Source organism: Pogoniulus pusillus, chromosome 3, assembly GCF_015220805.1.
Source record: "Pogoniulus pusillus isolate bPogPus1 chromosome 3, bPogPus1.pri, whole genome shotgun sequence".
NCBI classification, from domain to species: Eukaryota; Metazoa; Chordata; class Aves; order Piciformes; family Lybiidae; genus Pogoniulus; species Pogoniulus pusillus.
In genome coordinates this window covers 23172290-23200185 of record NC_087266.1, presented here as the reverse complement: position 1 = coordinate 23200185, position 27896 = coordinate 23172290, and the positions used below count along the sequence as shown (strand labels likewise).

At 44.8% G+C, this 27896-nt stretch overlaps 1 protein-coding gene across 1 annotated transcript in view; it reads left to right on the top strand.

Moving 5' to 3' along the window:
* FLT1 (fms related receptor tyrosine kinase 1) overlaps nucleotides 1-26552 on the top strand; it is a 125553-nt gene extending 99001 nt beyond the window's left edge. Inside the window, exons 18-30 of the mRNA XM_064172541.1 lie at nucleotides 3702-3806; nucleotides 7858-7971; nucleotides 8737-8825; nucleotides 10525-10684; nucleotides 11105-11202; nucleotides 11803-11925; nucleotides 13054-13165; nucleotides 14731-14830; nucleotides 16106-16211; nucleotides 16298-16428; nucleotides 16831-16915; nucleotides 17784-17875; nucleotides 24102-26552. Of these exons, the coding sequence (XP_064028611.1) occupies nucleotides 3702-3806; nucleotides 7858-7971; nucleotides 8737-8825; nucleotides 10525-10684; nucleotides 11105-11202; nucleotides 11803-11925; nucleotides 13054-13165; nucleotides 14731-14830; nucleotides 16106-16211; nucleotides 16298-16428; nucleotides 16831-16915; nucleotides 17784-17875; nucleotides 24102-24306 (1520 nt within the window). The 3' untranslated portion in view covers nucleotides 24307-26552. The remainder of the gene's footprint in view (nucleotides 1-3701; nucleotides 3807-7857; nucleotides 7972-8736; nucleotides 8826-10524; nucleotides 10685-11104; nucleotides 11203-11802; nucleotides 11926-13053; nucleotides 13166-14730; nucleotides 14831-16105; nucleotides 16212-16297; nucleotides 16429-16830; nucleotides 16916-17783; nucleotides 17876-24101) is intronic.
* Nucleotides 26553-27896: the final 1344 nt, after the last annotated feature.

Genomic DNA, 27896 nt, shown 5'->3' with positions numbered 1-27896 from the left:
CATGTGCAGAGCTGTTGCACATAACAGAATGGAAAATCTGGGGAAAACCTGAGAAATGAACACATCTTTGAGTCTCTGCTTTCCTACAGACGTGAAGAATGCTGTCTGCAAGGGCTTTCTGCTGATGCCCCAGTCCAACTGCTCTCATTCTTGAAGGACCCTGCTAAATGGAACTGAAATAGAAATCTCCTGATCCCAGACTCCTTGGCTGAAGGATATGTTCACTTAACGAGTTCTGAGTTGTCTCAAGAAAGCAAAGTGCAGCAAATTTAATTAGAGCATTTTGCTCCAATTAGTCTCAGTATAAATACTGCACCATTTAATATCCCAAACATGCATACTCTTGAAGGTTGTGACAAGCTGACTGCTCAGGAGGTTGGGCAACTTAGTATTCCCCTTTTTAATAGCTCCATTTAATAGTTTTGTGATTACTTTATGTGTCAAAATAAGGAGCTTTTATGAGAGCAATCTCTTAGAGACATAGACACCACCTACATATTAAACCACAGACCTTGACCTACACACTGAAAAGTTAAAGCAGCCTTATTCTGTGCTAACATTTCGCATGGTAGAGACAATGGCATAACAACAAAGACTAAAGCATCAGGTGTTGCTACAGTTTCCCATGAAACCCTTGTGACCAGAAGGAAGGGTTGTGCTCTTTCTTGTGTATGAAAGGTTAGCAGCTTTCTGTAGCATTCTGAGCTAGCTGCTATGTTTCCAAGTGGTTATTGCAATATGAGAATTGAGTTAACAGTGATGGAAACACATTAAAGCCATGCACTAAAAAGAAGTGTGATGGGTTTTATAGGACTTTAAACTGTAACTTCATCACATAGAAACTGCAAACAGTAAACACATTTAAGGACTGAGAAGATCAGTACACCAAGAAAACAGAGAGCTTAGCCTTGATGTTGCTTTGCTTATACATCTGCTGAATGGAGGAGTTTATATCACAGAATCACAGAAACATTCAGGTTGGAAAAGCACCTCAGGGTTGCCAAGTCCAGCTGATATCCCATACTCTACAAGGTTCACCAGAAACCATATCCACAAGCACCACATCCAAACAACTTTTAAACACATCCAGGTTAAGTGACTCACTCACCTCCCTGTCCAGCCCATTCCAATGCCTGACCACTCTTGCAGTGTAAACCTACCCAGTTGCAACCTACAGCCATTCCCTCGTATTCTATCACTAATTACCTGTAGGAAGAGACCAGCAGCAACCTCTCCACAACATCCTTTCAGATAGCTGTAGACAGCAATGAGGTCTCCCCTCAGCCTCCTCTTTTTCAAACTAAACAGTCCCAGCTCTTCAGTCGCTCTTCATAAGATTTATTCTCCAGGCCTTTCACCAGCTTAGTTCCCCTCCTCTGCACTAGCTCTGCCACATTGACATTCCTCTTGTATTGAGGTGCCCCAAACTGAACACAATACTCAAGGTGTGGCCTCACCAAAATTGAGTACAAGGGGACAATCACCTCTCTATCCCTGCTGGACACAGCATTTCTAGTACAAGCCAGGATGCCATTGGCTTTCTTGGCCACCTGGGCACGCTGCTTGCTCGTATTCAGCTGCTTGTCAATTACAACCCCCAGGTCCCCTTCTGCCAGACAGCTTTTCAGTCACACTTTTTCCCAAGCTTGTAGTGTTGCTTGGGGTTGTTGTGACCTGAGTGCCAGACCTGGCTTTGGGCCTTGTTGAAACTCACTCCAGTAACATTGGCCCATCAATCCAATCTATCCAAGTCCCTCTGCAGAGCCTCCCTACTCTCATGACGATCAAGATGCCACCTAACTTGGTGTCATCTGCAAACTTCCTGGTGACACTCTCTATGTCTTCATCAAGGTCATCAATAAAGATGTGTTAACTCATAAAGGTGGCCATAGGTTTTTCAAAGATGTGCACTGATTCACTTGTCTTTGTGTGTCAGATACTAAGCCCTTCACAAGTCGAGGCTCAATCTGTTGATGTAGATTAATTTCGTGATGGGTTTTATTTTGTATTAAAAGAAAGAAATGCAACACTTTTGCACATCTAGTGAGGAAAGACATTTCTGGGATTTTTGTTGTTTTGGTTTGTTTTTTTTGTTTCAAGGTTTTGTTTGTTTGGGTTTATTATGGCTTATATTCTACTTTGTGTTTCTTTCCCTTGTTTTGATAACATGCTACTTATTTCTACCTACAGACATGTAGAATTGTGATACACATATGAAAGGCAGTACCTATTTAATTTAGAACTGTCAGCAGCTCTTTTTTTCTGCTTGTGAGTGTTTGCATGGGATTAATCTCTCAGACATTGGCAAGGTAGATGTCCAAATGTGAGCTGCTTAAATAAATGTCCATCATAGGGAAAGGAAATGATGCTGTGGAAATGGCTATGTCATGTGTGCATATCTGACAAGGAAATTTGGGGCACATGTTATTCTTTGGTTTTATAGGAAAAGCTGACCTTTATTTTATGCTCTTCTCTATACCACAAAGACTGCTGCTATACTCTTGCTTCATGCCTGGGTTCTGCTGAAGGCGAAGCACAAATGCAATCTCAAAATAGTTACTTGGAAATTAAGTGTGTTGCTAGCAGATATGCTGACAAGAGCTCTCTGATCAAAACTCCTCCAGACACTTGAGAAGGGCAGAGACAGTCAGGCTTGTCTATGTGAGCACAGTGTCGAAGAGGTAGTCAATATTCCCTGCTTCAAACACTGATAAATTATGAAGGAGGCTTGTGGAGATCACAAGATAGACATAAAATGTCATGAACTCCAGAAAAGTTGTAACAGTACCCTTTGGAGTCTTACCTGGTTCTGAATATGAAGGAAGAAGACACTCAGCTTCTACTGTTGGAGAACTATTGATGCCCACTAATTTATCTCAAGACCTCTGGAGTCTGTCAGTGGCAGCATAATGATGATACAGCACAAATGTCTGCCCTTAGACAGCTGGGAGCACTGTATCCACCATGAACAAAGTTGTCACTTGGCACTACAAGTCCCTTCTCACTGAATCCACCCTCATTTTGCAAATGTAAAGGTCTTATTTACACAGATTTGCAGCTTCTCACTGCTCCATGGTCTTAAACTACAAGGGCTTGTTGGCAAAGAGCACCGGAGGCCAAACATGCGCGTCAGGGGTTGCCATGCAAAGTTGCTGCTGTGTCCCTGCAATTAAGATAATTTTAACAAATCTTGTTTGAGAAGGAAGAATTTAATCTGTAAAAATCATCAAAGTTTGATTCAAGCTGCATCTTAATGTGTGTGTGAATTGAGGCAGAGGCCCTGTGTTATTCAGGATGTAACTATCAGTGTCACAGCCTGCTGCATGGTGCAGTGTGCTCAGGGAAGAGAGGAGCAAATCTGTCTCTGGCAGAGCTAGATTGCAAAACCTGAGTCAGAAGCAGGTGTACCTTCAGAAAAGAGTTGCATTCATTTAGCACCATTATCAGCTTTATCATTTATTCCCTTTCATGACTCTGTCTTCTGGTTTGTCTGCTTATTCTTAGAAACAAGCAAACAAACAAAACCTCAATGAAACTCCCGTAACTCAAACCAAATAAACCCCCTAAAACACCCTTGTGTTGGAAATGTACATGTAGGAGTCATTGCAAAGCCCATTTTTCAGTTCATTATCTATGACACCATTTGCTGACATGATTTCTTTTTTACCAGACTGCATCTCTCCAATTTATTTTCTTTACAGGAAAGTCTCTTGGACATGGAGCTTTTGGAAAGGTGGTACAAGCATCTGCTTTTGGAATTAAGAAATCACCAACGTGCAGAATAGTTGCTGTGAAAATGCTGAAAGGTATCTTGCTTCAAAGCTGGGCTTGAAAAAAAGTATTTCTATATACAGTGTCTCACTTTGAATATGATTCTGTTGGAAACAAGAGCGTGTGGTGTTATCCTCCCACCAGTAACTCTCTGAAATCTCCAAAATGGGTACACCAAGTTTCAGGTTCCCCACAAGCCTATGGAAGACCTATGAAATAGAAATTGCATTCACAGGAAAAAAAAAAAAAAGGTGATAAAGGAGAATGTTTCATAGATTCATAGAACGTTTGGGTTGGAAGAAGCCTTAAAGGTCATCTAGTTCAAATCACCCTGCCATAGGCAGTGACACCTTCCACCAGCCCGGCTTGCTCGAGGCCTCATTCAACCTGGCCTTGAACACCTCCAGGGAGGGGACATCCACAACCTTCCTGGGTGACCTGTTCCACCCTTACTGTGAAGAATATCTTTCTAATACTCAGTTTGAATATACCTTTCTTAAGCTTCAATCTGTTCCCTCTTGCCCTGTCACTACAAGCCCTTGTAAAAAGTCCTTTCCCGGCTTTCTTGCAGGCTCCCTTCAGCACTGTCAAGTCTCCCTGAAGCCTTCTTGTCTCCAAGTTGAACAGCCCCAACTCTCATAGCCTGTCCCTATACAGGAGGTGCTGCAGCCCTCTATTTTTGATCAACCTGCTCTAGTACTTCGGTGTCCCTCTGGGGGACAGGGAGAACTTGATTGCCTGTTTGTTTGGGTTTTTTTTAAGATCTGTTTCTATTGCTGCAAATGACTGAAAGAATTAAATGGTGACTTTTGCAAGATGAGAAGGAGCAATTAGGTTTCCTGTATACAGCATGTTGTGCATTGTGTTAGACTGACTCTATGCTGAACACCATAAATAAGATTTAGCTGAAGCATAAGGCATCCACCTTGATGTGAAGACATCCAGTTGGGAGGTTTTGTATTTTCCTTGTTCATCAGTTCCAATCATTAATCATCTTGTTAAATCATGTGCCTTATGTTGCCTTTTCCTCTGACTTTCACTTTTCATTCTAACCTTCTCCATCAGATGACATCATTATTTCTCTTCACGAAGCCCCTTCTATTAAGCTAAACAGATCAAGCATCTTCAGTGTTGGAGCTCTGCAGGTGTGTCCTTTCTGAACTGGTAGCAAGTTCATCACACAAGTGCTTAGGATGCTGTTACTCAGGTCATGTAATGGATTTGCCAACACTACTCACACACCAGTGCTCCTTCCAATGTGAAATCACCTCCCAGCTATTCACTGCCACTTCTCGCACTGGAGCAGAAAGAACAAAGACCCTCATCAATCTGAAGAAGGCACTTGGGAAGCTAGAAGATAGAAAGATATTCAGTGTAGCCTGTGTCCTGGAAGGCTAATGGGCCTATTAGATGTCCATGCCTTGTTAATTGCCCCAAATAAATTAGCCTACAGCAGCTGTGGCTGAATGCCATAACCAGAGTCCTGGTGTCATCCCTTTCTGTGTCTTCAGCTTCCCCTTGTTTATACATTTAAGGATCATATCAGGCTCTGGTAGATTGTAGTGCATTGCTTATCTGTCTTAACACTTGAATTCTTTCAAGTGCCATTCTTCACCAGGACACATTCTCTGGTCTGCCAGTAAAGCTTGGACTCTTTGTGTTCTCAGCTGGGTCTGCTCAGGCAAAGTTTGAATACATCCCTCTTACCCAGTGGCTTCTAGCTTTGCAGCTGCATACTGGGTTATTGGTTATCATGTTACTTTCAGCCCTTGAAGGGGCATATACAACACTGTTCCTGCAACACTCCACTTGAACTAGCTTCTGTTTCTAGCTTGCTGTGATCTGGCAGCTGTACTCTGTGTAGGGTGCGCCCTCTTGATAATGTCCTTAACAGTCTTGTTCTGCAATAAAATACCAAGTGCTTTAGCAGGGAGTGGCATGTGCTACTATGATATCTAGGATCATCCCCAAGGAAGGAATTTGCAAGGTCACAAACCTTCCTTTTCTCTCTTGTGTCAAAAGAACAGAAACACCTTGCTGCCCAATGCCAAATGAACTGCCCTGCAGCAAGCACTCTTTGAGAATAGGAAGAAACTAAAGCACCATCAAGGCTGCAGAAATTGCCCCTGGAATAAATAGGAGCAGGTGGCAGCAATGTAATGTCTTCGTGGTGGGATTCCGTGTGCATGTGTAGGGTAGATGCTCGTATCTGTCTTAGTTACTCAAATTCCCTTTATTGTACAGTGGTGAGAAACAACAGTTCATGCTGTCCTAAGGCAGGTCGCTGCAGCCAAACAGAAAAGGATCTGGGGGTGCTGATTGATACCTGCCTGAACATGAGCCAGCAGTGTGCCCAGGTGGCCAAGAGAGCCAGTGGCATCCTGGCCTGCATCAGGAATGGTGTGGTCAGCAGGAGCAGGGAGGTCATTCTGCCCCTGTACTCTGCACTGGTTAGACCACACCTTGAGTCCTGTGTTCAGTTCTGGGCCCCCCAGTTTAGGAGGGACATTGAGATGCTTGAGCGTGTCCAGAGAAGGGCGACGAGGCTGGGGAGAGGCCTTGAGCACAGCCCTAAGAGGAGAGGCTGAGGGAGCTGGGATTGTTTAGCCTGGAGAAGAGGAGGCTCAGGGGTGACCTTATTGCTGTCTACAACTACCTGAGGGGTGGTTGTGGCCAGGAGGAAGTTGCTCTCTTCTCTCAGGTGGCCAGCACCAGAACAAGAGGACACAGCCTCAAGCTACGCCAGGGGAGATTTAGGCTGGAGGTGAGGAGAAAGTTCTTCACTGAGAGAGTCATTGGACACTGGAATGGGCTGCCCAGGGAGGTGGTGGAGTCGCCGTCCCTGGAGCTGTTCAAGGCAGGATTGGACGTGGCACTTGGTGCCATGGTCTAGCCTTGAGCTCTATGGTAAAGGGTTGGACTTGATGATCTATGAGGTCTCTTCCAACCTTGGTGATACTGTGATACTGTGATATGGTGAGCTACACACCTGTTTAGCTTTGCTAACTGTGGATAAAGCCTGTGCTGGTCAGATTCTCTGTAGGTATCTTCACTATAGACACCTACAGTTAGGAGAGATCTCCCCCACTTACTGTGTCCTTATTATGTTTTCCAGAAACTTTGCAGTTGTTCATGGGCTTTGCCCTCTGAAAGTTCCCATGAGGTGGAGGGAAAATGTCAGCACCTATACAGATGAATGTCACTGAGTAGATGACAGCTTTTGTGTGAGGTCACCATTCAGATGTTGAAACAAAGCCCTTTAAGATTTGCTGCTTTCCACCACACTGCTCTTCTTACTCTTGGTGTCACTAAACTGAAAAGTCCTTCTGGGTCTACACAAAAAAAATATGTTCTTGCTTTCTCACCAAAACAAAATTCTGCAGGAAATAAAATGTTCAGAGTGGATTATAAATTTCACTAAACACTAAATAGAATATTTTTTATTTAGTTGTGGGATTTCTTGTATCATTAGTATTACTAATTTTAATACTGGTCATATCTAGCAGGGGTGAGATGCAGTCACCTAACTTTAACCAATTAAAATTTGCTCCACTGGTCTATTTTAATACACCAACCTTCTTCTACAATGAGCAGATTCAACCAAGCATCATCAAGGGGTCGTTCATCTCTTCTCTATACAGGTGTCTAAAGCTGTTTGTTGCATCAGCCTCTGGAAATGCTTTGCTCTTGCTACTGACTCCCTAAGATGCTGATTATTTCCGGCTAGTAGATAACCCTTAAAGAGCTGAAGTCAAGTCAGCTGAAATCTACTTTATGCAGATAGAGTTAATTATGGCCTTGAAATCTCCCCCTCCTCCTTTTATTTTCTTTTCTTGAAACAACAAAATTACTAATGTGAAAGAAAGATTCTCTCATTTCTAGGTATAAAAGCCTACTTGGAGGAAGTTTAGTGCCCAACTCTTTATGGATTTTATTGCAAGTCAGAGGATACTGAGCAGGGAGGAATAGGAAAAGTACATCCAGTAACAAAAGTTATTTCAGTAGAAATTAACAAGAAGTGGTGAAGCTCAGCAGGACCATTTTTTGCCATTTCACTTTGATTCTTTTTTTTTTTTCTGCGTACAGAAGGGGCCACAGCAAGTGAGTACAAAGCACTGATGACTGAGCTGAAAATCCTGATCCACATTGGGCATCATCTCAACATTGTGAATTTGCTGGGAGCTTGCACAAAAAATGGAGGTAAGAAAATTTGTGCTGAACTGAAAATGGGTTTGGATCACCCCCCAGCTGGTCAGTTGGCTATGTTGTTGTTATTTTTTTTCCAGTAGTCAAGCTGTTAGCTTCATATGTTGGAGCTCATCCTGTAGCTGGTGGGGGAAAAAAAATGAAAGAGGAGGGAAAAGACATTTTTAGTCATTTAATTTAGCAATTAAGTAGTTTTCTCTATTTAAACTCTCTTTTAGTGTTAACTTGAGTGACGTGAATTTAGGACTGTGCCACTTGTCCTTTATCTCACTTCACAGCTCAAGCTCAAGTTAAGCTGATCTGGAAAGGCTGGGAACAAGGGATATCAGCTGCTGGCTCTGAACAATGAATCACAAGGCAACTGCTGTAAAATCCTTCATGATATTCCACTAAGAAAAAATCAAAGAGCCAGTATGAGCGATCACTTGGTTTAGATATGTCATCTGTTTTAGTTCCACAAGCATGTGTGGGCTGCAGGATTCAAGGCTGAATGCAGACTGCCCAAAGAGGAAATGGAGGGTCCCTTAGGAGACAAGTCCACAATCCAGCTTTCAAAAATTGGGTTCTTCCCTAATTTTGCAGAAACAGTGTTGTTTCGCTAACGCGTCCAGTGTCCTTCAAGTAGCCTTCTACTTTAAGGGGGCATATCGTTATTCAAGACTCAGTTTATAGCTATGGGCATGAAAGACTATTCTTCTTTGAATTGATGCTGCCTGGTATTGCTTCACACTGCTCAAAATGCAATTTTATTTTGCCCAGGGCCCCTCATGGTGATTGTTGAATACTGCAAATATGGGAATTTATCAAACTACCTGAAGAGCAAGAGGCATTTTTTCTGCCCTAACAAGGTGAGAAGGTAGATGTCTCTGGTAGGTTTCATCTTGTCTGACGTGATTGTCTGTACCATAGATGGATGTCAGCCTCTGAGCTAGCCTCCTTCTCTTGTCTGCCAAAGGAGAAAAAACAGCTTATGGGTTCCGTTCACCACACCTGTTTCAGTGTTTGGTGTGGGGTGTGTTATGCCAAGAAAGGACCAATTTCTCTTTCCTGATTGCAAGGAAACTGCTATGAGTAATTTGGATGGAGCCATCTAAAGTGAGAGGAAATGAATCCTATCCGAAGTGTCCCCATATGCCCTCACCCCACTGCTGACGATCCCATTCCTACTGAGCTTGGGGTCACTTCAGAAGCTGGTGTCAGCGGAGCTGAAGGAAGTGGTTTTGCCCACTGACTTCAGTACTGCCGAGAACACAACTGAGATAACGTCATTCAAATCTCATGTTCCAAGACACTCTGACATTCAGAGATTTGCAAGTAATCTCATTGTTAAGTGAGAAAAAGGACTGTCACGAGGGAAAGAACTTTAGAGTCTTGTTGGCCCTCTAAATCTATTCTTTTTACAAATCTGAACTCAAACGTGCCAACTATATTGCTGCTTGTTGCACTTTCATTAAACCCCTCAAAGGATTAAGGGCTCTGAAGTGGGATTTAGGAGTCTGTAGCCAGAACAACATTCCTTGAATCCCTTACTCAACTCTGTCTAAACCTCAGCAACATCTTGGGGATTGTTTGGGAGGGCTCTGTAGGAGGGCATCATCAGGAGAACATTCACATTCCCCCCCACCCCCCGAAGGGCTTTGGCTGAATCTCTCTTCCTAAGGCTGTCCTTTTTGGCATCTGAATGAGACAGAGCAGCCACTTCCTCCAGTGTGCAATTGCTGTTTAGGATGCTCAGTGGGAAGCATGGCGGTGCAGGGTCCACCCCGTGGGCAGTTGCTCACCTTTTCCCTAATGAGGAGCTCACAAATTCAGTGCCGCAGCACCCAACTCTGCATCAGCGTGCAGGAGAGAGCTGTCATAGGACAAGAGAAGAGGGAAGAGAGAGACAAAAGTAAGGCCAAGCAGTAGGCTGCTGTCTGTGTAGCAGCAGTAAAGCATTCTTCAAACAGTGTTTTATGCATCCTATCAAACCATCACTGGCCATGATATGAAAGCAATGCTTAAAGACACTGGGGTAGTAATTTCCAGCAGAAGCTCTATTTCAAATACAATTGTCCTCACTTCTCATTGGAAGTTCTTACAGCCAACACCAAACACTTCAGTTTGAGAAGGCTGGGATACCTATGCTGTGGGCACAGCCTTCTCAACTCACCCCACTGCGTGCCTTCTCTGACTACCAGAGAGAGGCAGTCCCTTCCAAATGTCTTATTTCAGGCTGAGTGACAGACCAAGACACATGTTCATCCCTGAGCCCAGAAAGTCCTCACCACATCAGAGGTAGCTGACCACTCTGGTTGCCCCCAAATCATGTGCCCTCAATCCACCATGTTTCTGCCCTCTGAGGACGGCAGCCTTGGAAGAGTGCAGTTCTGGCACCACTCTCCCTCTGCTGCAGTTGCTTTGGACACCTGTGCCTGTGGAAGATGTGACCACATGTGCCACAGACCAGCATTTTCTCCCCATGGAAAGGTGACAGAAGTCTGATTTAGTTCCTCCCCCACCCACTCTGTTGCTGTGATGTAGCACCTCTTCTCTGTTTGTTTGAAGGACTCCTCTCTGCAAGGAGACACAGTGAAAGAGAAAAAGGATATTGAGTTGGTGGAAGGCAAAAAACAAAGGCTGGCCAGTGTCACCAGCAGTGAGAGCTTCGCCAGCTCTGGGTTCCAGGAAGATAAAAGTCTGAGTGATGTGGAGGAGGATGAAGAGGGTAGGTATTAATTCCTTCCTGTCCCTACAGAGTCTGTGATATTTTTACAACATACTGTGCATCCCTGAAATTTTTTTCCTCATTTATCGCCCTAATAAACATCCGTGGGAGATGCTCACAGGGTCATGTCCAGAGGGTAGAAGATTTAAAAAAAGATTATTTCCAGGGTTACTAAATCTGACAGGAAAATGTGTGATTGTTTCTTCTGACTGCTCCTTATCTTTGGGGAAAATGCAACAGTGTCCAAAGCACAGGGTATAAAGCAAGCACTATTTTTGTTTACAGTGACAGTAAGTTGACCTTCGAACACTACTCTATGAAGACTGAATTTATGGGAGTAATAGGGTCACTAAGAGAGGAGGGGGAAATAGCTGCCTTGTGAGCAATCTTTGTAGCTAACTGCACTTTCCACCTTTGCAGATGCTGATGAACTCTACAAGTTTCCCCTCACTATGGAGGACTTGATCTCCTACAGCTTTCAAGTGGCCAGAGGCATGGAATTCCTCTCTTCCAGAAAGGTGAGGCTTGAGCTGAGGATTTTTCCCTGCAGAAGGATTAGATTCAGAGGTGAGATCACATCAACGTTTTAGTGATACCTTCCTTGGGAAAGCTCCCAAAGGAAGAGCTGCTTTCCTCTTGGTGTTATAAATATAATGGTGTGTTTATCCAGGTCTCCATAGTCCATAAACACAGGATCATGGCTGAAGGCAGTGGGTTGAGCTCATTTATTCAAGGAAGATCTTCTGAGTGTGGTGGGGTTTTTTTATTAATATCAACATACATTAAGCAGAGAGCTCCAAATGAACCAGCTCTTTCTCTGCAAATGTCAAGGGGTTTAAAATTCTATCACTTTCTGGATTTGGGAAGCTTTAGTGCTTTTTTTAAGGGTTGCCAGTTTACAATGTTTACTTTGTGTAAACTATAGCAGCTTCTCTAAAAAAAAAACAACATTAAACTGATCTCTCAAGTAATAATAGTAAAATCAACATCATCAGCAGCAACATCATCATGATGATGATTATTATTATTGCTAAAAAAGAAAGAATCTATGAGGTGGTCAGGAAATTGTGGGCATGACTGAGGAAATGCAGTTTGACTGTGAAACCATTTTATTGTAGTGCATTCATCGTGACCTGGCAGCCAGAAATGTCCTTTTATCTGAGAACAATGTTGTGAAGATCTGTGATTTTGGCCTCGCAAGAGATATTTATAAGAATCCTGACTATGTGAGAAAAGGAGATGTAAGTCAAGATGGTGTTTACTTACCCAAATGTTTATAACACATCATTTCAAACTGTCCACCAAAATCTTGTGTAGTCGTTCACGTTTCCTGAAGTCAAAAGAACTTGGAAGCTATCATGGTTTTTATGTGAAGATGAGTGATCCAGATGCTTGGTAGATCTGGACAGCATTTCTAACCTCAAGCATAAGGCTTGGGCAGAGTAACCATTTCACAGCTTTGCCCTGATAATACTTCAGACATTTTCAGTCTTCTTTCTTGGCTAGCTCAGCATAACCCCCTTACTCAGAAAGCTGCCTCCAGTGAAACCAGTCCCTCCAAATCAAAGTGCCTGCCCCATGGTGCACCCACACCAGGGCCAGGTACTGCTTGTGGTGCCTCAAGGAGCTGAGCTGGTCTTGCTGCCTTCAGGGCCTGGGCAGTTAATATTTTTTTGCTTCTGCTGCAAACAGCAGGTAGTGAGCACCTTGCCAGGCCTGCTATGAAGGCTGAGCCAGCAAACTGTCTGCACTCACCACCATGGTACCATGGGAATTTGGTGTGGGCATAGGGGTTGTGAAAGACTCTCCTTCTGGTGGTCTTATGCACCTGCCAGCTATTCCCTTATCTGTAAACAGCTTTCAAAACTGACAGCACTACGTATTAGCTGGGAAACTTTGTTCACATAACTTGGGTGTTGCTCAGGATACTCTAACAGGCTGCACCCAGGAGGCTTCAGGGCTTGCTTGTATACTCCTGCAAAACAGGTTCTGAAAATTTCCCTGGGAACATCTCCAACACCACCACAGAACAATTTGTGCTTGGATGTAGGGTTTTGTCCCCTGCCTCTAGGATGCTGGCAAGAGACCTCTCTTGCATATCCTCACAAAGAAAAGACCTCGTCTCTCTGGCCACAACTTTCCAATGTCTGGTGTTTTGTGCCACACATTTTAAAACCAGTCTCTTACCCCAACAGTTTGTTAAGAAAGTGTCTGAATGAGTGTGGGTTTATCTTGACTGCCTGTAAGGAAATCCCACAGGGTCCTGTTTGAATGGCAATTATTTACATAACAATATATAGTTGATTCATCTACGATTAAATTCTTTTTGGCTTTGAATATAATAGTCAGGTTTGTCCCTTTTACTCCAGGCTCGACTTCCTCTCAAGTGGATGGCTCCAGAATCCATATTTGATAAAATCTACAATACAAAAAGTGACGTGTGGTCCTATGGGGTCTTGCTGTGGGAGATATTTTCCTTGGGTACGTCAACTCTGCACCCTGGGAGCTGGACTCAGCAGCGGGGACTTCAGCTTGGGGAAAAAACATCTACTGCCTCCAATGGGCGTTTGCCAAGTCTTTAATAAAGAAAGACCTAAATCAGGCAGAGGTGGCATGTGGGGAAGAGGGATGAACTATGTGTATCATGCCCCTGTGAAATGGAATGTTGATACTTGTAAAAGCACTGAAAGCTGCCAGGCTTAATGGATAGCACAGCTGATAAACCCTGGACAGAGACGTGGAGCAGCACAGCCAAAGAAGCTGCAGTGCTTTGTCTGACTGATGGCACAAACCAGGAAAACTGGGCAAAAATTTAAGTGGTTTTATTTAATATATAACCCTATGGGATGGTAACAGAGAACTGTGAGCCCGGATCAGCAGCTGCCAGGGACTGGGGCGTCATGTCTTGTACCACGGATAACATTCAAGATATGGGCTGGGTGCCCCCTCAATAGCTTGTTACTTCTCTTGAAGGAGCAAGGAAGCTGAACACACACACACACACACAAGCACACACGACTTTTGCATACCTTAGACTGTGTCACCTCCATTTCCAGCCTGAGACCAGGCTGTCCCCTCAAGCCCAGGAGGGACCCAGCCCTGCCCCCCTCACCCGCTGCTGGACATAGCAGGCAAACAATCATCTGCACAGATGCTGCAGCATGAACTAGAGCATGCAATCTGAACTTGAAGCCCAGTGAAGCTTTTTTCCTTCTTTCACGTGGAAAAGGCAGGATACAAGATGTACACTGAAAGGGAACAACAGTGACTATCAGAACAGAAGAATCTTGATTGGGTTCAGCACGGAGGCTGACGAAAGAGGCGAAGAGCAGAGGAAACAATACTATACAATTCTCAGGACAATCAATCATTTATTAGTTTAAATACGTGTTGTTGGTCAGCCTGCCAACTCTTGTGATTTTATGGTCAGCCTCGTAGCACCTGCTATTTTTTTCTTAAAGCCCCAGCTCCTTGAACCTGGTGACTGTCTGACTCTGACAGACCTTTTTTGTTTGTTTTTCTTTCGTTTTCCCTTCCCCCCCCCCCCCCCCCTTTTTTTTTTTTCTGGTGTGTATGTGTGTGTGCACTGAAAATAAAAGACCAACAGCATGACCAGGCTGCAGCTTAAAAACAGAAAATAGAAAAATAATGCAAATGCATTATGATCTGATGTTATTCTCAAGGTGGCTTTGAGCATTTGGAGGTTGTTAATAGCCTGCTTATTAGAATTTGGGGTGGTCTTAACAAATAGAGAGATCAGACTTGGCTGTTCTTCAGCAATGTTTTCAAGTCAAATGCAAGTGTATTTTTTGCACTCTGGCCAGGCAAGCACTACCAATGGAGCTGTGTTTAGCTTTGCCTTCCTGCAAGGACCAGGACTTGGAGCACCATCAGCAGTAGTTCCCTGCCTGTGGCAGCTGGCACAGGCCAGGCACCACAGAGGGGTACACTCCCAAGTGTTCGAGGAGTATGAATAAGGTCAAGGCTAGGTCACAAGCATCCAGCCTCAGGCATATATGACTCTGTTCTCCCACTGTTACTTCCAGGTGCCTCTCCTTACCCCGGTGTCCAAATAGATGAAGACTTCTGCAGCAGACTAAAGGAAGGCACAAGAATGCGAGCCCCAGAGCAAGCAACTGAGGAGATGTAAGACACCTTTCTCTGCTTGCCCTGTCGACTGCTGCCCTCCTGGGCTGCCTTGCAAAAGATGTACAAGGAGAAGCAACTCAACACTGCTTGCTGTCCTCAGCATCTTCTTGCATTCACACCCCACTTTGGCCCTCCTGTGAGCATGAGGAAGGACATGGACTGAAGCCCAGGGCACCACCAGGGCTGGGCTCCAAGTGGAGCTGAGCGAGCAGCCCCGAGGAGGAAGTCATGGATTCCTCTCCAGGTTTAACACTTGCCAATGCGCACACAGATAAGTGCTGGAGGAATGTGACATTATTAACATCGTCTTGACTTAGGAAGCGACAACAGAGGCTTCCTAGCAGACACTCAGATGACAAGGGCCCACCCTTTCCCGGAGACAATGTCTGATGGCAGAGGAAGCTGACAGGGACCCACAGCCTCCCAGATTGTGTCACATGGGAGGTTTGTCTGAGTCCTTCCACCGCACATCAACTGTCACTCCCAGGTCCCTGCCTTCAGCTGCTATTGCATGGCTAACACCTTTTTAGAGGCCTGGAGAGGTCCAAACAAGATGCCAAGTTTATAGCTCCCCTTCCCTGCTCGGGGAGACACTTAAAGTACACTAAACATATACTCCATAGCTCAAACCATTCAGGGGCGTGGACACATCCAGGGCATTTTACCTCTGCAGGCAAAATCAACTACATGAAGGTGTCTTTGGTGCCTTCTAAGTGCTACGTCGCAACACTTACCAAAACAAATAGTCCTGCAAAGAGAAAAAGGATGCAAGCCAGCCTTGTCTATCTGGGAATATCACCCATTGGCTCATTTTATTATCCTAGTGACAGGAGATAAAAGGTTTTTTTTTTCTCTCCCCCCCTTCTCTTCCACATATTTATTACAGGAAGGAAAGCTTGACTCGACCAATACCAGGAAGTGACACATTGATATAAGTCATCTTAGGATGCCTTAACCTAAACATTGCCAGTTAATAGATACTTAATACAAAGGTTTAATGCTTAATTAGGAATATAAAAAGAAAGTATGACCAGCTAGCTAAATTATTCTTTTGATGTAGTTTTCCTAGTGTCTGGTGGGAAGAAGTTTTTTTGCTTTTTCTGTGGAAAGTTTTCTGTTTTAGTAAGAGGCCCCAGTGGTGTGGGAGAGCACTTCTGAAAAATCAGGCAGGCTGAAGAGTTAGCTTTATGACATGCTGTAAGAGATTGCACTACCTTGAGTTCAAGTGAGCTGTAAACCCACCCGGTGCTTAGTTTAATTTCATCCTTACAGCTACCAAATCATGCTGGACTGCTGGCGAAGCAACCCCAATGACAGACCAAGGTTCTCTGAGCTCGTGAAAAAGCTGGGTGACCTGCTGCAAGCAAATGTCCAGCAGGTACTGATGTCATGCCCATTACAGAGGCAGGGGTGACCAACCACAAGTTCTCAGGAATAACACTTTCACTGCTTCTTTGCATTTAGGAAGGCAAAGACTACATACCTCTCAATGCAGTATTTGCGACAGAAGATGGGTTTCCACCTGCACCTGATCCTTTGTGCAATGAAAAATTTTCTGTTCCAAGTTCAAATTGTGGAAGCACTGAGAACATCAGGTGAGATGAGCAAGACTATGATTGTGTTTGTTGGTTGGGTATTGTAGCTGCTGCATAGCCTGGTTTGGATGGGCAAAGGCACTCAAGAGACATCTCACGTGGCCTAAGCATCTCACCAGCCACCACCACGGGGATCCCATTGGGCTGAGACAGACCTTAGAGGTGCTACTGCTCAGGGGTACTATGAGGTCACTGGGATCAGGCACTGTGAGAGAAGCATCTGTGTGCACCCCAAGGTTGGGAAGTGATGGTTGGGTGGAGTATGGTTAACAAGTCCCTTTTGTGTAAACTACCTCGATGACAGTCGGGCAACTGCTTAAAGGAACAGAGGAACACCCAACGCTTCCTGCTTACGCACTTCACACTCTCACCAAAAATTGTCCTGCTTTTCTTGTTCAACAGATACATAAACACATTCCAGATAAAACCTCCCCAGCGCATAAAGGCATTTGAAGAGCTTCCCATCAAGGAAACACTTGTATTTAATGTAAGCAATTCTTGCACCAAATGGTTCACCATCTCTTTCTTTGAATTTGTGAGACAGAGAGAATCCCAGTGGAGTTCTACTGCTCTGCCAGCTCTACTGGTAGGAGTTGCAAGAGTAGCTGTACTTGAAGCACGGCGTTATTCTCACTGTCCTGCAAATTGGTGTCAGTAAGTTCTTGCTGACCATGCAACAGGCTTCAAACACTTGTTGCCTGATAAAAAAAGTGTCCTGTGCCAGTAGGCCTCCAAAGCACAGCTGGCAAAGTCTCACCTGTGTCCCACTGATGTGGGAAAAATCACTAAAAAACCCTTGGAGTTGTGTTTCCAGCTGAATAGTAGTGCACAAATGAGACTTGTGGGTCACATTTCCATCAGAGGTTTCCCAGTAGAAATAAGTCCTGTTACCAGGTGGATAAGCTAGGGAAATGTATACTAATGGGGCACATGTACTGTTGTGGTGGGCATAGGCCTGGGTAAGAGGTTGGGCGAAGCTCTTTGTGACGCAAGCATATGCATTAAGTGGTGGGAAGTGGGAAAGGCATGGTGTTGCATGCAGGGCTGAACTAGAAGATGGGCAGAACCTCACCTTGCATTTAGACACCTTTCTTTAATGCCCTCTGTGTGCATTAACAGCATGGTTTTTTGCATCCCAAAGACATCTCAAAGCAAGGACAGTTGGGAAAGGCATCATTAAATAACTGAGCACTGCAGCATTTCCAGTAGCACAGAGCCACTGTCCCCTAGAGCTTTCTAGGTATAAACAACCAAAACAATGCTGAAAATCAGGTTGAAGAGTAATTGACCCCACTGTAAAAGTACCTGTTGAGAGTTAACACTTAATAGGGTAATGTGTTTCTGTTCTCTTTCAGGATTACCAAGCAGACAGTGGGACGGTGCTGGCTCCAAAAGAACTGAAACGGTTCACATGGACAGGCAGCAAGCAGAAATGGACACTCTTCGGGTCTGTATTTTATGTTTCCTTCTTCCCCTTCTTACAGAGGGCAAAGGAGTATTCAAGGCCTTTGTGCTAACTCATGCCTAATGAAAGAGTAGCCGAGGTGTCTAAATCCGTGGAAAAGGTCTTTCTGAGGTGTGTCCTGTTCATCTCCTACATACCTAACCCTCCATATGCCTTCCAAGAAACAAACATCCCTCAACCCCTTCAATGCACATAGAATCATAGAACTGTTTCATTTGGAAAAGACCTCCAAGATAATCAAGTCAACCTAAAACCTCCATGGCCATTAAACCACATCCCAAAGTGCCATGCCCACGCATTTCTTGAACATATCTGGGAATGGTGACTCCAACACTTCCCTGGGTAACCTATTCCAATGCCTGACCACCCTCTCAGTAGCATTATTTGTCCCAATCCCCAGTTGAAACATTCCCTGAGACTATTTCAGGCCATTTCCGTCTGTCCCATCACTTGATACTAGGGAGAAGAGATGAACCCTGTGACTTCAGTACTACCTTCTTTCAGCTAGTTGTAGAGAGCAATGAGGTCTCCCCTTAGGCTCCTCTTCTCCAGAGTAAACAATCCCATTTCCCTCAGCCATTTGTCCTAAGACTTGTTCTCTAGACCCTTCACCAGTTCTGTTACTCTTCTCTGGACAGACTCGAGAGTCCTTCTTGGAGGGAGGGCTCCAAAACTGAACAGGTATTTGTAGGTAACAGCCCTTGGCAAGGGGAGGAGGAACGTGTGGCTGTGAAGGATTTGCAGTTGTTTCTGCAAGTCCCCAAGGGCACCCCAGCTGAGACAAGGCTCCCCGTGCTTGTTTTCGCCTTTCTTTTCCATGACTCAGCTAAGCACGACCCATTTAACACCCATAGGCTCAGGATGCTAAAGTGGCAACTTTACAATAGATGGATGTGAGGGCCTCACTTCTCTTCCTGCCTTTAAGCACTTTAATATACTGGCCACCTTCCTCCACCTAATTCCTGACAGCTGCCCAAGCAGGGAACTAAGGCTGCCCGAAGCCATGCATCGCACTGACATGAACTCTCGCAATGGGAAATGTTTATTTTCCCTATGCTAGTGTTGTCTAAGGTTCCAGCAACTGTGCAACTGGCAGTGTCTGTGCCTGGCTTTGGCTCACCACCCTCAGCCAGCCTGGGACTGCCCAGATCCAACCCATCGTTCATCTTACACTGGCAGAAGGTCAAGGCCATGCTGCCATCCTGCCTGTGCCAAACCTGTGACTTGCAGCTGGGCAGGCTGGGAGGTGTAGTATTGTCTCAATGAACAATTGGAGCTGGCTGAAACGTGCAGTCAAGGCAGAGAGGACTTGCTTGGAGAAAAACTGCACTGACTAAGAGGGCGTTGGTTAAACACAGAGAAAGGCATGGACAGCAGCACACACGCTCATGCGGCCAAGCACACAGCGCCTGGGGGAAACGTGCTGCTGGCAAGAGCTTGCAATGGAGCAGTGCTCATGTGTGCAAAGCCAGGGTGAAGCCACTCCAAGCAAGTGCTGGAAAACTCTTCCTCCTGCCTTGACCACTCACAGTTCAGAAAAGAAGTTTGGGAGCAATGGTACGGTGCTTTGACTTTACATAGGCAGTTCTCCATACTCTCTTTGGAGGAGCCAGCCATCACAGGGCTTGGAATGCATGTGGCTCCTAGAGGGCCTCAAAGGATGTAATGCTTCCTAGAAGTGGTTTAGCCCATTTTTTAGTACATTTGATGGTTCTGAAAGCTGCTGTCAGCTGCATGGACAACATGGCAATTTCCCTAATGAAATGCCTTTTTCTTTGTATGGCATGGAGTACATGGAGCATTCCACAAGCTTCCCTCTGGAACTGGTTTAAGGAGCATTTTCAGATGCAGAACGAGAACCAAAAATGCTTGGATGGGGGAAAAAAATTGAACTTTACAGTGGCTGCTTGAATGTAAATCTTCAGGGAAACAGCAGCTGGCTGAGAACACACAAGGTCATCTGGCCTGAAAGCTGAACAGTGGTATTGAAGTGCTATGCCAAAAAGCAGTCATGTATGCAAATGACCCTTTAGTCCATACACATTCCTAAAAGTGGTAGCTTCTTAGCTAAGCATCCTTTATTTAGGCTAAATTGGAACAAGAAGGAAAAAAGCTGTACTAAACATTGGGCAGGGAGGAGCCTGAAGGGTTTTGACACATGTAATCAGATGCAGAGCCCCACTTCCTCCTTTGCATCCTTCTCTGTGGTTCTGCCCCCTGTACTGACATTTCTGCTTGGCTCACCTTGCAGAGAGAGGGTTCACGGTGCTGGATTATCAAAATGGCCCCAGAACAGGTGGGGAGTGAGCTGTAGCAACTCATTGTCAGGGCAGCTGGTGCCAGCAAGAGGCTGAGGTAGGGGTCTCTTCGCTCTTAGCAACAACATAGTCAGCACTTTAATGTCAAACTGCTCCCAGAGCACTCACCATCATGCTGTACACTGCAACACTGCAGTTCAAGATGCAGATACACCAATAGGGGAGTCCTGAGCCAAGACTAAGGGTGCTGCAGGGCCATGCTCTTGCAGCTCCCTGCTCACCTGCAGGCTAGGGTGAGCTAACTTACCTTCTCCTAGGCTCCTGCCTTTCCCTGCTGCCCAGGGCAAAACAATGGGGCTTAACATCATTTTCTGCCTCAGTTCAAAGCATGTGAAAACACTTGTGAGCCAGCCAGGTAGGCTGATGCTTTCAGATCAGCACAAAGGTGTATGCATGCCCTGGACCGCGGTGTTACGGGATTCAGACTTGGTGGGGCCATGTGTATCTCAGCAGCACTGAAGGACTGTATAGGGTGGAAAGAGACAAACTCAGCACATGCTACCTGTACCAAAGAATTGTTTCAAAAGGAGTTAATCAGTTTACTTCAGGAGAGAACCAATGCATGCACTGCTGAATGGTTGCTTGCAAGTCTTGGGCTTGCTACTGCCATTGGGATGAAAATAAGAGAAATTATGAATGGCATAAAGAGAGAGAAGCCTTTACTAATGTGAGACCTCAGGCAACAAGATCCCAGAAAAAAACACAAAAAAGAAAGGTTTGGAGGCAGAGAAAGATAAACCTTCTGAGCTCTGCTTCTTTGCAAGTGAAAAGGATCCCAATTGCAACTTTTTTCTGACTTTTCAATATTGGTGAAAGATTGGTCAAAGCAAATCACCAAGAAAAATGGCTGAGAACACCAGCAGTGAGCTGCACTGCAGGCAGTCTCCAGCCTCATCAGCTCTGGAATCTGTCAGAAAAGCAGCAGCTGTGTCCTGCAACAAGCGATCCCAATTAAAAATTATAGAATCATAGAATGGTTTAGGTTGGAAGGGACCTCAAAGATCAGCCAGTTACAACCCCCTGCCATAGGCAGGGACAGCCTCCCTGGACAACCTGTTCCAGTGTCTCACCACTCTCACTGTAGAGAATCCTTTCCTAACATCTGGTTTGAGTCTCCCCTCTGCCAGTTTAAACCCATTACCCATTGTCCCCTTGCCCTGTTATTACAATACCTTGTAAATAATCTTTCCCCAGCTTTCCTGCAGGTCCCCTTCAGATACCAGAAGGCCACTACAAGGCCTCCTTGAAGCCTTCTCTTCTCCAGGCTGAAGAGCCTCAGCTCTTGTAGCCTGTTCTCATAGCAGAGGTGCTCCAGCCCTCTGATCATCTTCATAGCCCTCCTCTGGACTTGCTCCAACAATTTGATGGCCTTCTTGTGTTAGGGATTCCAGAACTGCACACAGTACTCCAGGTGGGGTCTGACGAGAGCAGAGCAAAGGGGGAGAATCCCCTCCCTTGCCCTGCTGGCATCACTTCTCTTGATGCAGCCCAGGACATGGTTGCTGTCTGGGCTGCATGTGCACACTGCCAGCTCACGTTGAACTTTTCATCAACCCAGACCCCCAGGTCCCTTTCCTCAGGACTGCTCTCCAGCCATTCACCACCCAACCTGGAGTTGTGCTTGGGATTGCACCAACCCAGGTGCAGGACCTGACACTTGGCCTTGTTGAATTTCACGAGGTTGCCCTGGGCCTACCTCTCCAGGTCCCTCTGGATGGCATCCCTGCCCCCTAGCAAGTCGACTTATGTTCCTAGAGTCAAAAGGAGATAGCTACAGAAGCCTTTACTGACTGTAAGCTCTGTTTCAAAATGAAGCCTGACTATGGATACCAAAACCCCGTGGGCTCCCTCAAACCTAGGTGTAGTGTGCACCCAGGTACAGTGGTGCACCCAAGGTATAATTAATGGATGTAGCTCTAATGGCATAAGGGTTTACTAATTAAAGTAGAAACCAAGTCTAGCTCACAACAAAATCCTCAGGATGCAAAAGCTGATGATGAATGCAAGGATGAAAGTCTAATTATTTTAAGGTTCATAACTTAGCATACACACTCCCTTTTTGCCAGCCAACTATTCCCTAGGACTAAAAAAATACATCATAGAAGCATTTCTCTTTAAATCCAAGGGAAACAGTCTCTTGCCTTTGTGACTAACCTTATCACATAGTTACAGAATTTATCCCAAGGCAATCACTTGTCCATCTGCCAACAGATGCAATATGAAAATAAGGGATGCATTGGCAATTCTCATCATGGAGGGCTCATCCTCATGAACATCATCCATCTACAAATAAATACAATGGGGTGGTGTTTTGGGGACGATCCTCCAATTTCCTACAGTAGGACAGAAGATGGAGACCACACTCCTTAAAAAGCACGCAGGCTTGTGATTGAAAGGTTCCAGGAACTGTTACTTCTCCATTTCCTCATCAGGAGAGGCTCTGTGCTACCAGTTCTGTACTCAAAAGACAATGCAAATTAAAATTAAAAGCAAAACCTTGCACTCCAAAAGCCGTAACAGATGTTCTGACTGTTTTCTCTGGAATTCAAGACTAGGGCTGCCAATGCTCCTGACCTTATAAATGGAGAGGGGTGGAATGTTCACAAACTTACAAAAATACAGGGGAGGGAATCTAATTTTAGGCATTGCAGTCAAGCATTTGTTTATATTAGGCTTTCACATGCAATCGATGGAAAATGCTCCGAGTTTTCCTTTGTCTGTAGATAAGTCTTTGGTATCTAAGTTCAGTGGTGTGAAAATTCTCCTTGCCTTAACCTTCTTCATTATTGAAAGAGTCCTGTAAAGCCCTGCACTTTCTGAACATGGGTGGCAAAGTGCTGCAATGCAAACACCATCTTGAAGAGTGGTGCAGACGAGAATACATTAAACCTCTCTTGCAAAGGACATCTTATGAAAGCCAGCCTCCATGATAATTTGTCCTTTGTGGGAGACCAACTTTTTTTTTCAAGCCAGTAGCTCATGTCTGCTGCCAGAAGAAGCCTAGCACAGAACACATAGATCCTGTGCCTCTCTTCACAAACATCAGCCACTTATCTGAAAGATTCATCCAGCATTAAGTCTTGGGAACACCAGCACTACTAACCTTCTGCTTTTGCCCCAAGCCTCGAGAGCTTCTGTTACTTCACTCCTACTTAAAAAGAAGCCCAGTTCTCTTAGGAGGAACATTTAAATGCAGGGACCCTATGGGGATGCACAACCCAGCAGCAGCACAGCTAACACTTCTCCCACACTACTTTGCTCTGCAGTGTAATTTCACTCTCTAGCCCTTGCCACAAACGAGCAATTAGAGCTTAGGCTGAGTAATCAAGTACTTCCTGTAAGCACCGAAACTCATACTTGCAACAAACACCAGCACCTTAACAATGATGTTCAGTCACAGCACCTCTGGTCAGAAGGGGACTCAAGGGCAACATGGAAGGGTCAGCCTCTTCTGCCAGGCAACCAGCAACAGAACAAGGGGACACAGTCTCAGGTTGTGCTGGGGGGCAGGTATAGGCTTGGTATTAGAAGAAAGGTCTTCACAGAGAGAGTGATTTGCCACTGGAATGTGCTGCCGGGGGAGACAGTGAAGTCATCATCCCCGGGTGTGTTCAAGAAAAGACTGGATGAGGCACTTAGTGCCATGGTTTTGTTGATTGGATTGGGCTAGTTGATAGGTTGGACTCTTCCAACCTGGTTGAGTCTATGATCCTAAGGACTCTTTTAGTCCTCCATTCTGCTCTCCCATTGAGCAATCCCCTCTGCATCAATGCCATCCACACCATCTGAGAATAAACAAAGCTGCTTCTTGTGATGTGGCCTTGCTCAAGTCATTGAAACAAACACTCACACACGCTAAATATGCTAACAGTGACACTGCTCTGTTACAGTGTAAAAGGTGCCAGCAGGAGCAAGGAGTCTGTGCTCTCTGGAAGAAGCAAGCCAAGAAGCTTCTGCAGTTTCAGCTGTGACCAACTCAGTGGCTCTGAGCAAAAGTATACACGTGGTAACATGGTGCTGGAGAAAATCAAAGCAAGCCATTCTCACCCTCCTGACCACAGCTCCGTCAACTTTTATTCTCAACCACCCGTTTAAGTACTTCTAGGCCAAGATTTAAATATCCATTTAATCCTAAAAAGTTCTTCTCAGACACTATCAGTTTAAACTTTGACCCAAATAATTTTATCCTAAAATTTAAAAAGGTGTCATTGACTTAATCTTAGTGATCTGCTTTTCTATAGACTGCAACAAGCATATTAAAACACAGCAAAATACTAATGCTTACAGAATTACACAACAGCAGGGATTGGAAAGAACCTCTGGGGATCATCTAGTCCATCCTGCTCCATCCCCGTCTGTTTCCTAACCAGTTCCATCCTTCTCTCCTGCCAAAGCAGGTTGCAAAGGAACAGATCCAGGCAGATTTTTATTATCTCCAGAGAATGAAACTCCACAGCTTCTCTGGGCAGACTGTCTCAGTGCTCTGTCAACCTCTAGGTTTTTCCTTATATTTGCATGGAACTTATTGTATTCTGCTTTGTGCCTGTTTCCCATTGTCCTGTCAGTGGCCACCACTGAAATAGACTGACCCCAGGCTTTAGATATTTAGAAGCACCAGTGAGATCTCCCCTTCTAAGAGAAACACTCCAGTCCCCTACTTGTCTTCCATTACACTCTTGCCAGTAGGTTTTTGTCTTTCTTGGACTGGGGAGCCTAGAACCAGGCACAAACCTCCAGATGTGGTCTCACTTGGGCAGAGTAGACAGAGAGGAGAACATCTCTCGATCTGCTGGCCACACAATTCACCCCTGGACTTCATTTGCCTTCTTGGCCACATTGGTGGCTCATACTGACCTTTGGCTTAGGCTTTGACTTTCCCAATGCTGAACACTGACAGCTGCCACAGGAATTGCCCAGTGCTTCTGGAAGCCTGGTCATTGTTACAGAAAAGCAGTGCCCTGTTTGGTCCCTGGCAGCAGAATGGTATTTCACACTCTAGTCATGGGCCTTTGCTGTGACTGGGGGGTTCTGCATTGGTGTCCCAGTTGGACACCAGTCAGGGAGCCCTTCAGAACCCTTGCCTCATACACAGGGGGATTTGTGCCCTATTGCTGGGGTCTACATAGCACTGGAAGGCATTTTTGGATAGTAAACGCGTTAAGGAGTCTCACAAGGCAAGACTTCCAAATCTGTGTTGCAAAAGGATTGGCAAGGATAGAGGAGAAACGAGATCAGAGGAACTAAGATCAGGGAATACGAATCAATTTGGTTTGGACAAGCCTGCTGAAATCAAGTAAATATTCTTGAAGTTTTGCACTTTGTTAGTATGCCAACAGATACACTGGAACCAAACCACAAGCTAGATACGTTAAAGCCAAGCTCTGTCCATGAAACCTCATGAACTTTCTAACTCTGCACTGATTATATTTCACATATGAGAATCTGTCTGAAAAGACAGGAGGGCTACTAAACTGCACATACTTTGAGTTATCACTAGAGAGTTTGAAAAGATTAGAAGTGACAAGGCAATCTCCTTGGAAAGTTAGGACAGCTTTGCTGTGAAAACAGTTCAATTTCCACGTTGGTTACCAGCTTATATGTACAGGAATAAAACCATACCATTCTCTTGCAGCAGACTTTAGTATAGCACCTCAGCAAGGACATGAGTGTTCTTTGTTCAAGAAGTGTAAAGCTGCACTATCCCCTTTGAATGCAGTACTAGAATGAGAGTTGGCCATTGAACAGGGTAGCACTGATGTCTTCCAGTTCAACATCTGCTGCCCAAGCTCAGCCTCTCATGATCCACTATAAACATGTATTAACTCAAATGCTGTAAGATGGTTCTGACTTATAACTCAGCTTAGGGGCTGTGAATGTAACCCACTAACAGATTTAAAGGTAAATGACCATTTGCATATTTACAAAGGAAAAAAATGACCTTGGAAATTCAGGAAAAATGTACCACTACTTCTAACTACGAATTCCAGACCTTCCTGGCCAAGAGAGCATCAGTTTAAGGTATCTGTTGCACTGTTTCTTTCTGGTAGAGTAGATTTGATCTGGTTCAAAAGAAAAGGAAATTTTACAAACTGCTTCTTAACTCCAGATGAGCAAAAAAGTAGTCACAGGATGATGCATCTCAAAGAAAATGTTTGCACAGTGTAAATATATAAATATGCTTTTTGTGCATAAATATTTAAGAAAAACAGATTACAAAGACTACTTTTATATGAACCCATGTAAGTTTCTTCAGATGTGAATAACTCTCATATTGTCCTGCATTTTCTGTCTTCATATATTGTATTTGGCTGCTGAATTTATATAATAAAGTTTGCTTTTGAAAGACTAAGCAGAGTTAGAATCATAGAATTGTTTCAGGTGGAAAAGACCTTTAAGATAATCAAGTCCAACTGTCAACCAAACACCACCATGGCCATTAAACCACATTCTATAGTGTCCTGTCTACATGGTTTTCTCTACCACCTCCCTGGCCAGACTATTCCAATGCCTAATATCCAGTCTAACCCCCACCTGGCAATTTCAGGCCACTTCCTCCTGTCCCATCACTGGATACTAGGTACAAGAAGAGACCTCCTCTCCACCTCACTACAGTCTCCTTTTAGGTAGTTGCAGAAAGCAAGGTCTCGCCTCAGCCTCTTTTTCTCCAGACAACACCCCCCCCCCCCCACCCAGTTCCCTCAGCTGATCTTTGTAAGTCTTACTCTCCAGGCTCTTCATCAGCCTCCTTGCCCTTCTCTGGATACACTCCAGCAGACTCTTGTAGTGAGCGGCCCAAAACAGTAGTCAAGGTGTAGCCTCACCAGTGCCAAGTACTGGGGCACAGCTAATTAATTCAGTCTCAAGATTGCTGCAGCTTATGACTAAGCATTAGTCAGCACTAACACATCTGACAAACAACCCATGCCATGGGCCAGCTTTGTGAGGAAAGGGGAATAGAGAGTAACTGCACAGAAGGAACACTTCTCACAGCAAATCGGATACAGTGGTGGACACAGGCCCTGCTCCCTGGGTGTGTGATATGCCCTAGATTCAGCATAAAGTGTTTACTATCTAGAGGATAAAAAACCCAATCAACTCTGCTTCTGGGAGAGGCAAGGCTTCATGATGAGGGATGAAAAAGAAGCCCACTGATGAACATTCATTCAACTGCCACCCACATTCACTTACTTGTGTAGCTGGAAGATCTGGAACAGACAAAAGGATAGCGAACAGCTAAAGTGTCCCCAGAGCAGCCTGTTCTGAACTGTGACACGCGTTAGCACCTTAGGCCTGGTATATGTTTTTTCCTTCAGAGAACCTCTACATCCTCATCCCATCCATCAGAAGCTGAGGATGCTTCTGTTGAGTACTGAGGATGCTGTTGAGTACTCACTGTTATACAGCACATTATCATCTTAGAGGACTGCCAAGTCACACTGCAGTTAAACTACACACAAGCGCTGAGAGGAAACAAAGATGAAACTTTCTGTGGGGAGGTAGAACATAATGGGATCAGCTGCTACTACAGGAGTTGTTTATCTGCACCTTACTAAGGAGGAAACCAAAGCCTATAGAAGTGCATCCATCATGCCCAGTGCACATTCTATAATAAAGCTTCTCTGCGATTTCAGGGCTGCTAAATGCATGCAGGGAGTATTGAGAATTTCATCTATATTGCACAGAAT